Source organism: Solea senegalensis, linkage group LG14 (genome assembly GCF_019176455.1).
Source record: "Solea senegalensis isolate Sse05_10M linkage group LG14, IFAPA_SoseM_1, whole genome shotgun sequence".
Lineage (NCBI taxonomy): Eukaryota > Metazoa > Chordata > Actinopteri > Pleuronectiformes > Soleidae > Solea > Solea senegalensis.
In genome coordinates, this window is record NC_058034.1 from 3,656,234 (window position 1) to 3,671,498 (window position 15,265).

The following is a 15,265-nucleotide window of genomic DNA, read 5'->3' on the forward strand; positions in this document are numbered from 1 at the left end:
ATGTGGACAGCAGTACTTGCTGAACAGGTCTAGTGCAAACATGACTGTTTTTTATGCAGCTGAATCTTCAGTCATTGCAGTGCATATGTGGATAGCCTGTGCAAGGAAATGCCAAGGGAAGAGGGAATGACAGACAAAAAAAAGGAGGAAAAGGAATGACATAATGGACCATAAACAATACAGTGTCATGGGCCACCATTAGATGTGTTGTTTAAGCAATTCTATAATGACCATACATAATAATAATTTCACAATTATTTTACCAGATCAGGTCCATAAAATATGGGAGACAATATAGGGGACGAACTTACAGTCACATCATTCCAATCCAAATGCAAATGATCACAGAATCAGAATCAGAATACTTTTATTATCCCGAAGGAAATTGTTTTCCAGACTTTGATAGACATAAAAACACCAAAGCTGGTGGTTGCCTGAGACTTTTGCACAGAAGTGCATAGGTCTGATTTTTCTCTTTGTAGTTGTTGTGCACGTCTCTGCAGATATTTTAGGGCTCTTTGATTTAGTTTAGCATCTCTTTCTAGTTGTTTTGCTTCCCTTTGTCGTTGTCTCAAGTTTCTTTGTGGTCATTTTGCTTCTTCTCATGTTCAAGAAGCCATACGGCAGGAATCCATCCATGAAAAGAACACAGCTGCTAATTTATAATATTTGCATATACTGTAACTGTGCAGGAATGTAAATCTATTGGCACGTGTCTCTCTACTGAAGTAGCATTCATTTATTTTTTTTATTCCTAACAAACAGACGAATGATTATTGCCTAATATAACGCACAACACTTACTCATCACCAGTCAGAGTCTACAACATCACCAGTAATCATGTTAGAAATAATTAGGGTTCAGCTGCTTCACACCAGAGCAGCAAGGGTGCTGTTAGTTGGTTATGATTGTCCCAGAGTGGCTGGATTCATTAGTTACCGTGATGAAATATTCATAAAAGGAACAAGTTACTTCGCTGGAAAAGACAAGGCTGTGTCATTCAAAACAAGCTACATTATTAATCACCAACTTTTTCAACACAAAAACTTATACATGCATTGGTGTATACATTCACAAACATATACATGCATGCAAATACATGCATACCCTTAAGCACAAATGTATGAAAAGACAAATACATTAGCTCCCGGTCTATTCCTATTTCTATTCAGTCTTTTTCAGTCCATTTCAGGCAAATTCCCCCAGTAAACTGGATAAGACGATGGCTAGAGAATAAAGATTGAATCACTGTGTAACTAAATCTATTGTTTTATCACAAAATGAGACATGGAAACAAGATTCTTAAGAGACTGTTACTTCACCCACTCAAATATTTATCAAAGAGGCTCTGAACTGCAGCAGACAAGAACAAAATGAACAACCACTTGGTCCAACTGAAAGGCACGGACAGTTCAAAGACATATAAAAAACAATTAATCTTCATTAGATTATCATCATTACACTCCAAGTGGTTATTCAGCACCATTTACCTTGATGATGAGTATCTTTGGGCCAACAAACACCAGCTGAATGGGACATTAAATCATTTGTCCATAAATGGAGAACTTAAATGAGCTCTTGTGGCTCAGGAGATGGCCATATTGTGATAATTAAAAAAATGAGAGAGCGAAAGAGCCAAGGAGCAAAGACAGGTGATAGCAGCAAGGACAGTGACAATAATGACTACAACGGAGCGGTATAAAGAGCAGAGAATAAGAAAAAGATTACTAACTCCAGTTTATGGTGGTTTGATGACACTCATTTGGAACCAAATCCCTCTATTTCTACTGCCAACACCAGCACCCACCAGAAATAGATCAAAGCTCACTAGATCAAAGAGAGAACGATCCACTTAGCTGCCTCTTTGCCCCCATTTTCGTACGTCATCTAATTTGCTCAGAAAAGAGGGATGATGACACATGCCAGCTGTGAGCAGCTCTTTACCCTATATTAGTCTGGATTACTAGATAGGTAAACAGCTGGCCTCACTCACAGATTTTGATATTTAAACAACAGTTTATGCATGAGCTTCTGTATATTCATCCACCATAATAATATAGTGCACTTATATGGGCTGTGTGATGCTCTAAAGGTGGAGTGTCATCCTCTGCCTTCCTGTCACCCTCCTACTCCATATTCTCAGGTTTATTTGAAATTCACTGAGTTACATTACTTACTTCCCCTTTATATCACTCTGCGTTTCTTTCTAGTAATAGCCACCTGTTTTTTTCTATTTCCATTACTAAACATGTTTTGCCACGTGTAGGTCCCACTATGCATCTCCATGGTAAATGGTATATGGTCTGTATTTCTAAAGCAATTTTTCTAGTCTTGATGGCCATTTAAAGCTGTTTTACGCAGGTTTTTGGCATTCACACATTCATACAGCTCATTTATGTGCAGCTGTATGAATCACAAACCTTTGATACCCCTTCACATGCTGCTGACATCAGAGCATCATGCAACAAGTATCTTGCTCAAGGACACATCATCATGTAGATAAATGGAGCCAGGAATTGAACCCACAACATTTGAGTTGAAAAAGGACTCCCTCTACCACTGAACTACTCTGCCCCTTGTGCTGCTCAAATCTCAACAGTGCTCCATGTCCCCATTTAACAATTTTATTCACTCTGCTCTCTCCTTTCCTCATGCAAGAACACGCTGCATTGGCTGTTACCTCTCACCCAGTCTCACCCTCATCTGGATTCTGCAGCTGATTGGAGGCAGCTGGTTGCTTGCTTCTGAATCCCCACCCCTGATAAAAGTCTCTCAGTCGTGGTTATTCAGAGCCAAGTGATAACACCGGGCACAAGCTATCAGGTGCACATTTCAGAAACAACCAACGAAGTACAGAGAAGCAAAATCTGGACTACCGACATGGAGTGCAGTGCACAATACAAAAACTTGAATGCAAGTCCAGTTGTCCATGTAACGGCCTACTTAAGGTAATCTATACTGGGAACTGGAGCAAACCTGCATCTCAGTATTGAAGTAGCCTGTGATACTTCTAATTCTAGTATAAAATCACCAGTAATACTAATGTCGCCCTGTGTAAACCCAGGACTGAAATTCTCCGAGTTAGGTTGCCAGCAGAGGTTCAGTTTTCTGTACTCTGCCCCTTCTACTGTTCAAATCTAGACAGTGCTCTATTCCTCCCAGACTGACCTCACTTCTCTGGCAGGCGTGAGAATATTGCAGCACATGCACAGCGTCGGGGAGACTGTCTATGTCTGTCTGTGCCACTTTGCTATGCAAGGTTCAGTTCAGTTCATCTGCAGGCTTGAGCAAAGGGCCAGCTGACTGATGGTATCAAGTGAGACTGGTATCGTATTCTTGAACAATTACACCACTGCTTGTCAGTAAACACACAAAAACAATGGATAATAGCTTCAAGGGATGCACTTGTGTAAGTAATTGTGTAACATCAATAGAAATGCAATATAATTTGCATTTATATTGTTGCCCTACATACCATGCTTTCACAGTATTATACATTATATTCTTGGCCACCTGGACAAGGTTGTCATGGAAAAATGACAACACAATGTATGGCACAAAGGAAGTGCATTATTCCATTTCTAACACAATGATAACAATGGCCTTCATCCAGTATCTTATGTGTTTTCCAAGCAGGAGTGCTGGAAAACAGGTCAACTTGGAATTGCCTAATATTAGGCCCTCACACCAAGCAGGGACTAAGGGTGACCAGTGATAACATAGCCATGGTCAGAGTTTCACTTTGACTGCCTCCATCTTTGACTTTGTTGTTGTTACAATAAAGGCGTTGCTCAACATGTGTGGTCAATGAGTGGGCTGTGTAGAGATGGCATCAGTTTTAAAAAAGGTTCACCACATTCACCTTTCAGTTCAGAAACACCCACATTAGAAAGAAATCACTTAAGTTTTGTTCCCCTCTGATCATAACTGCGAGGAGTTGTGCACCAATATGGCAAAAAAAAAAGGTTTTGCAGAAAGTCTGAGTTGCACTAGAGATTTCTCCCCTAAATTGAAATGAAATGAGTGGAGTTACTAAAATAATCATCAAAAGGCTAAATAAAGGGAAGGAGAATAGTGAATATTCCTTGTAATCAGAGACAGGAAATAAAACAGTTCCCCTTTCCAATCAAACCTTCACACGTAATCCCAGTCACATGGCAGCAACACACATCTGAAATTCTCATCTTGTGTAATAATAACACAACTTTGTGGGTCCTCGTGTCTGCTATGAGAGACTGAGGCAAACAACACACACACACACAACTACTTTGACAGCACCGGCTGTGTGCCAGCCTTCAAATAACTGTTTGTATTTTCCTTCCACACAGGTCAGGTTTGAAATGTAAGCTGATAACTGAAACAATGAGACACAGTATTCAGACAGCCGTCAATGCAGACACATGCTTCTCCTACATTTCCTTCCTGGATGAGAGTCATTTGTAAGATCAGTGCTTACTTTTCTCAGAACGATGTTGACACACTTCTTCCACAAAAATCCATAGGATAACAAGGTGAGGAATGCCAGAGTGTGGCACGCTTGCCTGCATTTCACTCGTCTTGTACAAAGCTGTAATGGCTCCTATGAGGCTTAGGAAACATCCACAGTGCCTTCAGGTCTGGATACTCACTGTGACATGAGATACTCATAAAGGACTGGTTAGTTTCTTGTCATAGTATAGCCGTTAACATCATGGTCACATACCCTGTCTCTTCCTCACGCTCTCTCTCCCTCATTTGTTCATTCTCTCTCTTCTGATGAAACATACATGTTATGTTTAATACATAAACTATTATCAAATGAGGGCCAGACTCTGGGAACGCAGGAGCTGAATCAAATGCATTACCTCGAACCCCTCCTCCACTCCACATTTTTCACTCTCACTCTAATCAGCCCACAGGCCATAAATGAGATTTATAACTGGCACCAATTGGAGAGGGGAGAAAAAAGGGGCTAGCAAATGCAAGGAGTGAGAGACAGAGACAGAGAGGGAGAACGGAGGCCAGAGAACAAGGGGCATGAGTGATGGTTGGGTCACAGCTGTCTGAGGTCACACTATCAGGGAATTTGTCAAAAACTCAACAGTCAACTCAACATCTCAAACAAAAATGAGCATGACACTCAGTGATAATTATTATTGTTATTTAAATGCAATGAAAAACATTTGTGATAGTCTAAGAGCATATTTCTTTTCAACGTGAAGTAACTGACTTGCTTATCTTGCTCTATATGGAACGCCCCCTGTGTATCATTCTTTAGCTTTAAATACAGAAACAAAAGATCCAATGTGTCTCGTGTCCCCAGTCCCTGCAGGGCAGACTGCCATCACATGTGTCAGATCACATACGGCATAGTGAAAAATTAGAAGGGGGGGAGGGGGGGCTCGGTCCAGGGCAGCACAAACACGCAACTTAATGTTCACACATATGCACAAACACACCAGGGGATGGTTCAGAGCTCACCATTTTTTTCTCTAAATCCATTGCTATGAGGAAGACATCAATTCCCAAAACTGAATATGGCATACAAGTCTGTCTGTCCAAATGCAGCTGTGAAAAATGTACATTTTGTACAAACAAACTCCCAGGGAAAATGAAAAGATTGTTACACAGTAATCTGAAAGCAAATTTACTACTCACAGGGATGCCTCTGTGATCAGCTGTGAACTAAACTTCATCACTAAAGGTTGTAGAAAGATGTAACAAAAAGGAGTTCTACTTTTTTCACCTGTAGACAAATCGATTTAAACAGCTTCTTCCTCGCTATTAAAGTCTACTGGCTCTGCAGAGGAATTTGACAGCAAGTTACTCCAAGGTCACTGACCACATAGCCAAGTTAAGGCAACTCAACTAAAAATCTGACGGGACTATAGCTTATCATTCACTTTAAAGTCACCAAATAGTTTCCATCAACTAGGAGGAAATGACATAATTAGAAAAATAGCCAGCCACCATGGCAACCAACTATGTCAAGGCTTGCACAGGGCTTAACTAGCCTTTGCTGCAGGCAACAGACGATCTGGAAACTAAAGAGTGAAAATTGCAGGAAAGAAAAGGGGTGGGGGGGTACAGCCTCTAAAGAGCTATTTTCATTCCCACCCCAGTCCTGTTTTCTGAATAACTACAAAAAAACCACATACTAGTATATGTATGTTATATGTTATACACAAACACCAATTAGTCACAATACGAAAAACAAAAACAACCACATTAGGGGTAGTTACCAGTTTGACTGTTGTGGCAGATTGGAGTATAATGCATATCAAGTTAGTATTTAAGACCCATTATGTTCATTTTTATCAAAATACATGAGCTGCTAAATTCAAGATAACGCCAATAACGTTTACCTTTATAAAACACACCATGGTTGTAAAGTGGCATGGTCCATTAATTTGGGAAAACAAAGGATACATTTTTTTATGGTAACACCTTCCATTCATACCGACCACCCATGCCAATCTCTAATTCGAGGAAAATATATGGGAGTGCATGCATGTAAACTCATTCTGCACTTCACTAGGTACACCTTTACAACTGCTTGTTAAATCTAGTCAGCCAATTACATGGCAGCAACTTGATACATTAAGGCATGAGACATGGTCAAAAACGAACTGGGCATCAGAAGCGACAAGAAGTTTTATTTCAGTGACTTTGAAATCACCAACATAAGACAATTAAATATTTGAAAGTTGTCTTGATGAATGATGTTTAAATGGTAGTGAAAATTTGATATAAACAACATTTAAGCATGGATCCATCCTGCCTTCAGTGCCTTGTATCAAATGAGTGGTGGTGCTGCAATGGTGTGGGGAATATTTTCTTGGCACACTTTGGGCCTCAGCACCAAATGAGCATCCTTTAAATGCCACAGTTGCTAACCATGTCCATCTCTTTATGACCACTGTATGCCCATCTTCTAATGGCTACTTCCAGCAGGATAGTGCACCATATAAGAAATCATCTCAGACGGGTTTCTTAAAGAGCATAATTGAGCTAAAATGGACTCAACTGCCGCCAGATCTGGAATCTATGCAATGTAATATTAAAGGTCCCTTTTCTGAAACATGTCAGGGAACTACGGTGGCCTTTGCATACCAGAAATTATGTTGCTTTACTTCATTTGCGGAACACATGCTAATCTTTGCCTGATTGTGCTGCTGTAAAGACAAGGCAGCACAAGATGGCGTCCTCCATAAAACAAGGCCCCTGTATAAAGTACATAGAAAAGACTTATTCTGGGGCCACAAAAACAAATGACAATAATGTTAAAGTGATTGTACACATACACAAGTAAGCTTATGGGTAGTATAGTCATTTTCTGCTAAAACTGTCGCTCAAATGTTACACACTGGACCTTTATGGCTGTTGTGAAGGCAAGGGGGGGTCCAAATAGCAAGGAGTACCATTGGCCAATGAGTGTATTACACATCGCACTCGAGTTAGCCAACAATACACAAGTGAGGACGCTGATCAACAAAGTGTAATATAAAGAATGTATATACACGTACGACTTCGATTTTCATTAGCTTGCCCCGTCTCGTTTATAAAAGCGATTATGATATAAGATAAACAAACCGGGCGCTCAGTCTATCAGAGTACTGTGGGAGCTGTGGGAGTAATTTTCAACAAAGTCAGATATACCCTGAGATAATAAGGCAGCGGTGCCGTTCCTCGATTTCGGCTAACATTAGCTGATATTTCATGTTCAAAAATTTAAATGTATGTCATTTGGACTTTGGAAACACAAACACAAGCTTACCGAGCGTGAATGTGTGCAAGCAGCTACAGAAAACATCGGTCTCAGAGTCCGCACAGCACAAAGGAAAGCAGCCGAAGCTCTACGTTACAGTAGCAACTACTGTTAGCTTTTGCCGAACGACATACGGTACATTTAACAAGCGTTACCCGTCAGACGATCGTTGGTTGTAAAGCATCTCTCATTTGTCCAGCTCAAAATCCGTCTAATCACAGACGGCGAAATGTATCGAGATCTCCGATCTGTTTGCAAATACCGGGCGTACTTTTACCGAAGCTAACCGTGCTAGCTAGGCTAGCGTAGCTAACTGGGTATGTTCGTTTTGTATATTGTCTACGAAGATTAATGGGATGGCATTACAGTTTAGTAAGCACTAGAAAATGTTAATCCTGGATAAATGCTTGACCGTGTGGTGAGAATTGTAGTTCGTGTAGCTAACACGTAAAGTGATATGGTATTGGTTTTGTTTCAAAGAAGCGTTACCATTGATTTTAAAGATATATGTTACGTGCTGGTTATCAACGCAAGCGCTTATTACCTAGTAACATGCTAGCGTAGTTAGCCGTTGGCTTTCTTAACACCGATGCAGTACTTGCTCGGAGAAAACCACGACATTTTCTATTCATTAATGTTACTCTCATGGGTTTTAATGTCGTTCAAAGTTTTCAGATAACGTCTCATTCCGATAACGTTTAACTCGACAGCGGCCGCGAGAGAAGCGGCGTAGCCCGTCGTAAAAAACGTGCGCGCCTAGGAGAGGCTGCCCAGAACGCATCTTGTTTCAAGGCAACTGCCGATGCGTCGCTCGCCTTTTACAACAATATCCTCGAAGCACACACTTACCGTTAATGCGTGACTTATTCTCAACCCAAGCCCCGACCACACGGGCAGTTTTTGAACGAGGGCTCGCGTCAAACAAACGATTTTTGGGAATTTTATCCAACTTATTCTTCTTAGTAGTTTTCTCCACTTCCTGATTGAGACGCTGCCATTTTGAATAGCGAAAAAATGTTTCCGCCGCTGTCGTCACGCGCAGTGCCGCTTGTTGATCGCGAGCAGAAAAGAGCCAGTCCATAAATAGTTCATCATAGTCATGTTTGGTTCACCTGAGCCACTGTTCCAGGATAGAGCTGTGGGTGTTTCATAAGACTTAATAAATACATGCTGACAGCCCTTTGACCGACACAGTAGTAGTAATGACGATAATAATAACAATAATAATAATAATAATAATAATAATAAAACAACCGGATAATAGCAACATCATGTCACCTCTACATTATGAAACAACTTTAATATTGATCATTAAAACTTCCATGTGCAGTATTCATTCCTTTATTATTGCACTATTTTTTTCCCACTGTTGCACATATTATATTTTTTTTACATTAACCTCCTGAGACCCTGCGAACTCATATGAGGACATTACATTTTTGCTGTTCTGCACCATGATACTTAATTTTTAAGAACACTGACCCATCGACCTCATCTAGGGACGCTGCCTGCACCACCTAGTGGTCTCATAACAACATTACAGTCATGTGATAAAAAACAAGATGGCTGCAATACCTAGCAAAACTTTTTATGGCAGCTCTCGACCAAAATATGGACATGGTAAGAATTTTAATTGAATTTTATGAATGAAACTTGTATATTTATGCACAATAACATCTGTAGCTTCATATGGCATGCATATTTGATCAATTTGAGCAATATTAGCAAGCTACAACGTCTGTAAACATGAAGTACTCGTTTGAGGACATCGGGTCTATCATCATATTTTTTAATCATTTATATCACAGGAAAAATTTCCTTTTCAAGAGCTGAAGAATTGCTCAATGCAATTGCAAACGACTCTGACATTGAAGAGCTATCAGATGGTGAAGAGAATGATCCTCTTGTGGGGGAGTTCGTTTCATGTGGAGCAACTGTGGAGCAACCACCTGATGACTCTGATTCACTGTCTGATTCCCTGTCCAATGCAGCAGAAGATGCTGATTCTGATTATTTACCATCTGATGCTGATCACATCAGTGAAGATAGTGACAGTGATATGAATGAGCCACAACATAAAAAAAAGCATGGTGAGAATGATAAACCTGACCAGGTTGAGCAAGGACATGGGGCAGGACCAAAAAAAGGATTCAGAGAGTACTGGAAGTCTGCTCCATTCAACCCGATTGTAGTCCCGTTTCAGGGAGGGGATGAACAACTAGTTGAGAGAGCTGATTGGTGGCCAGCAGATTATATGGAGCAGTACATTGATGCAGAACTAATGAAAGTTGTTGCTGACTGTACAAATTCTATGTCGCTAGCTAACAGTGGGAGATCTCTCAACACATCGGTTGAAGAGATGTACCACTTTTTTGGAGTATCCATCCTAATGTCCTGTGTCCCTTACCCACAAACACGGATGTTCTGGTCCAATGCCCTAAGAATCCCTGCCATTAGTGACTCAATGAGACGCGATCGATTCTTCAAGCTGAGGAGCCACCTGAAGGTAGTAATTGACAACGACGTTCCAGAAGACAGGAAAACAGACAAATTCTGGAAGGTGAGGCCTTTCATGAATCGTGTACTCGATGGCTGCTGCATTCAGGCTCGACCAGAATCTGTCTCAATTGATGAGCAGATGATACCGTTCACTGGAGCCTGTCCATTCCGCCAGTATGTGCCACTAAAGCCAAATCCAGTTGGCATGAAGAACTTTGTTCTAGCATCAACAGATGGCATTGTTCTGGACTTTGAAGTGTACCAAGGTTCAAAGGCACTGGCTTCACAGGTTCCAGACGCAGAAGGACTGGGTTTGGGAGCCCTGGTCCTCAGACGCCTGACGGAAACAGTGCATCCTGGTACAAAGGTGTACTGCGATCGCTTCTTCACCACCATATCAGCTGTGGAATGCATGCTGGAGAAGCAGGTGTACCTAACCGGTACAGTCATGAAGAACAGGGTCACAAAAGCAATGCAGAAGCTTCCAAGTGAAAAAATCATGAAGCAGCAAGGCAGAGGTACCACCGCATCAGTTGTCAGAGGAGATGGGAAACTGTGTGTTGTGAAATGGTTTGACAACAAGCCAGTCATGATGCTCTCTACTGTCCATGCAGAGCAGCCAGAGGACACCTGCCAGCGTTGGTCCAAGAAAGAGAAACACTACATGACGGTCAGACGACCAAGTATTGTACGGGAGTACAATGCTAAGATGGGTGGGGTAGACTTATCAGACAGAATGATGAGCTACTACAGGATGAGTGTGCGAACAAAGAAGTGGACCATTCGCATGCTTATGCACTTTATGGATCTTGCTCTGGCCAACAGCTGGCTGCTGTATCGCCGAGATAATCAAGAAAATGGTACCCCAAGAAAGGGTATCATGAAGTTCCTTGAGTACCGCATGGACGTGGCTCAGGTGTTCCTCAACAAGTGTAAAGTCACAGATGCAGAGGAAGAGAGAGCACACCGTCCAGAACCTGGCCAAAGATTCCGGGTCACTCCAATCCCCAACATCTCAGTGCGCACAGCCTCTGCTGGTCATCTGCCGGAAGTTGCCAACCTGAAGAACCCGATGCGTTGCAGACTACAAGGCTGCACTGGGAAATCCCGTGTGCACTGTTTGACATGCAATGTGTTCCTTTGCCTACAAAGTGGACGCAACTGCTATGAAGCCTTTCACACAGGCTAGTAGGACTGTTTCAGACAGACAGATGAATTTAGCAGACAGACAGCCTATTAGTTCAGAGTCCAGGTATAGGTTGAGTTCAGAGTTTGCTATGATACTGGGGCAAGGGGCGTTCATAACTTTTGCACTTTTTCATGTTTACACTTTCATCTGCACTTTTGTTATCAAAAAATGCACTTTTTTAAAATAAAAATGTGTACTTTGTTAATAAATGCTGTCTTTACCGTGTCATACAGAAAGTCTGGAAACAAAACAGTGTAAATCAACATACTGTGAATACGATTTACACAGATGTAAATAATAACATTGATTGAATTGTCTTTATCATACGGTAAGATAGACCCATTGTCCTCATATGAGGACAATGGGTTTTTAGATAACTACTTATTGTAGAAAGCTAAAATTTCATTTGTAGACTAAATGAGTCCTTCTGATCCCAAATAGCAAGGAAAAAAAATAAATGCAAAGACAGACCCATTGTCCTCATATATGGACTTTGGTTTTGACATATATCCAGAACACGTAGAAAGCTAAAATTTTATTTCAACTAATATGAGGTCCTACTAATCCCAAATAGTAAGGAGACATAAAAAATGCACATGAAATAAAAGTCGGGGTCTCAGGAGGTTAAATTACATTTTACATTTTATGTTTATAATACTTTTTTTTGTATTGTATTGCTGCTATGTTAAAACAATTTCCCCTTGGGGATGAATAAAGTATTTCTATTCTATTCTATTCTCTTAGCTAAAGAGAATTTGTAAATATCAATTTGAATGGAAATTAAGGACAAATAAGTAGATCTTAATTGTCAATGGTTTAGTCAGCTCTGATATGAACAGACACTCTAGTCTATTTTAAACGTATTGCTTGATCATAGTTTGTAGTTTTTAAACCATCCATCTGGCTATAATTTTCTTTATTCTTTGAGAATTATAATTAAAATGAGTTTAGTCTGGTTCACTATATGATTTCTTGTTACATAATGCTATACAGCCTTGTGCAAATGTACATGATACAAATGAAGAAGTTAATTCAACCAGTAAATTGGGATTTATTTTAGAATTGACAGTTATTTCATCCACATCACTCTGAGCAATAATTCGCTGTATGTTTACAGAGCACCTAAGGCTGTGACAGTTGAACGTCTCTTTGTTTTTGCCTGTGGTTTGTTTCGGTGAATTATTTAAGATGAACATGTTGGGCTGTAACTGTGGTGTGAAGAATATCCTCAGAGGGCTGTCATGAAAACCAGGTATTCCGGGTAAGAGAGATATGAAGGATGAGAGGGAAATCCTTTCATCAGGTTTTGCAGTTGTTTTCTCACTTCAAACTTAAACAGACCAGTGCAGGCCTAAATTTAGCTCCCAGTATACCCAAAGCACTACCTCTGCTTCTAAGACATGCAGCACAGATCCTATTTCTAGTAATAAGCCACTGAAAATAATGTTGACACACAGGTCAAAACCAGAGATAATTTGCCAGAAGAGGAATTGCATGGCTGCATTTTAAAAATAAAAAATATGTAAACATGATTAAAAACCTTTGGGCTAAACACACACATACAAATGTATACGTATATTCTCATATTGCATGCATATCCCATTTTTTCTTTAATGGAAGAGATTATCTGTGAAGGACAGGCATTTTAAATGAGTATTTAATTTAGGATGTTAAATGGAACATGTTTGCATCTATTTCCCTGCAGGTTGCTGTCTCATTTTTGGCGTCCATCTATTTGTTCTACATTATTGACCGACCGAGCTGGAAGAGCTCCAGTTGTTTCCAGCAAACACAAACTGCATCCGCCTTCCTGGTATTACAGTCCCCTCTTTTCCCAACAAAGGAGGGTTGTGGGAAGCTAAGGGCGGTGTGTGTATGTGGGTGTAACCTGTGTGTATGTGTGTGTGTTTGTAGTCAAGGTAGTATTCATGAGAGATGCTGGCAGGGCGTGTGACTTTTTGATTTTGTATTGTCTAACGTCAGCAAGGTAGAAGTTGATGAAACAGGATGTAGGACGAATGCACCAAACCACATCTTAGCTGCGTAATGCATGTTCGCTCATCACTGAGGACACTTTCATTGCTATTGATTGTCAGCAGCTTCACTGTGTCAGGATTGGTTCAACACAATAATATTTTTTAAATGGAAAACAATTTGTATGTCAAAACTCTATGCATTTTCCAGCCTTTTGTTTATAACAGTAGGGTGTCTGCCCTTTGAGTTTGAATTTGGCGCACCCTACTGGAATCATTCTGCACTTTTAATTAACCAATGACTATTTGAACAAAATAGAGCAAAAGAGGCAAGTGGTGAAGACCTGAGACCAGTGAATCCGAGGGAGAAATAAATAAATAAAAAAACAAGCGCTAGGACATCAGATCAGACCTCAGATCCTAAGATCCCCCTAAAGATGTGAAAGAATATTCAAATCTCTTAGTATTTGATTGCTTTACATTGCCCTTACCAACATGTAATATGTGCATATATCAAATATCATCCGCATATGAAATACTGTAGACGTATGATATACATGTATAAAGGATATATGAATACTGTTTTTGTACAGTAGCCTACTGTGCAAACGCCACCATTAAATTTGTTGTTTTTGCAATGCAATAATGACCATACAGTGTCATCATTTCACAATCACTTCATTGGAACAAAGGAAACTGTAAGAAGTTTCAAAATTAAAACCAAAAAAACACCCCAAACGATTGGACAGGTTAAAATGTCTTTAGTGTGAACCATATATGTGAACAACAGCATGACCCTGACTCTCTTAAACCCATTTTGTCTCCACTTGGTCAAATGAAGAATAAAATTAAAATCATTATGAGGCTGCTGTGTCAAATTCTATTACACAGTCGGATAAAATTTGACCAGGTGTTCTGTTTTCTTTCTTTCTTTCTTTCTTTGATTTTTTCAGATCTTTTACTTGTAAAAACTTGACAGAAACAAACAGTAAAGAGCAGCAGTGTAGGGCTTTTATTTTCTTTTAAAAGGAAGGGAGATTGACGTTGACTTTTTGTCAATTTTATTTTTTCTAATCCCAACTTCCACCACCGTTTAATGATCGAATAACACATTGATCTCTGGAAATTAGTGGGAAAAAACGGTATATTTTTTGGGGAAGTGGCCCTTTAAATGTGGAGTGGAACCCTAATTAATGTTATTGGTAAAACCTGTGTTTGTTCTACTATTTCATGTTGAGAAATATCTGCTGTGGAAAAGGTCTGTTACACCACGTTTATTCAAGACATGCATGATCATTACATGCACACGTGGAATGAGTTAAACTCATTGACAAATACTCTAATATACAGTATAAGACCCTCAATGGTCACATAAAAACACCATACTACACTTTTGCACAGTGTTTTATATACTGTATAAACATGTAAACATGTATGCATATATGTATATACATATATATATCTGCATTTCCACAACCAATACAAATATCTATTCATTTATGTATGCACTGGGTACACAGTCATACAGTATATGTGAGAATTGTATCACCATATAATTGAGATAAATGTCATAAATTACATTTTTGCATTTGGTGATAAAGACATGATCAGCTGAAAATGTTTGGTTTGCCAAGAGAAAGTTGTTTCTTGCTTTTAATATTGTTTTGTATTTTATTTGTATTGTATTGTATTCTATTGTATGACCGACTGCACCACATAACAAAACTCAATAAAACTTGAGAGTGCATTGCTGAATAAAGTGGAATGTGGGCCTATTCCCTAATACGACTTATGCAAATCTCTGACAAAACCAAATTGCATAACTCTCCCCCCAAAAGCTTCTTTGTCTCCACTTCA

The 15,265-nt window shown here is 39.8% G+C and overlaps 2 protein-coding genes across 2 annotated transcripts in view; one reads left to right on the forward strand and one right to left on the reverse strand.

Annotated features, from left to right (window-relative positions):
* si:ch73-63e15.2 (protein strawberry notch homolog 2) overlaps positions 1-8,758 on the reverse strand; it is a 62,535-nt gene extending 53,777 nt beyond the window's left edge. The window contains exon 1 of the mRNA XM_044044381.1: positions 8,597-8,758. The gene's annotated coding sequence lies outside the window, so the exon portion shown is untranslated. The remainder of the gene's footprint in view (positions 1-8,596) is intronic.
* A 397-nt stretch (positions 8,759-9,155) lies between these two features.
* On the forward strand, positions 9,156-11,986 carry LOC122781068 (piggyBac transposable element-derived protein 3-like). Its single transcript, XM_044044566.1, has 2 exons — positions 9,156-10,060; positions 10,139-11,986. The coding sequence occupies exons 1-2, from the start codon at positions 9,807-9,809 to the stop codon at positions 11,433-11,435; spliced, it is 1,551 nt and encodes a 516-aa protein (XP_043900501.1). The 5' UTR covers positions 9,156-9,806; the 3' UTR covers positions 11,436-11,986.
* The last annotated feature ends 3,279 nt before the right edge of the window (positions 11,987-15,265 follow it).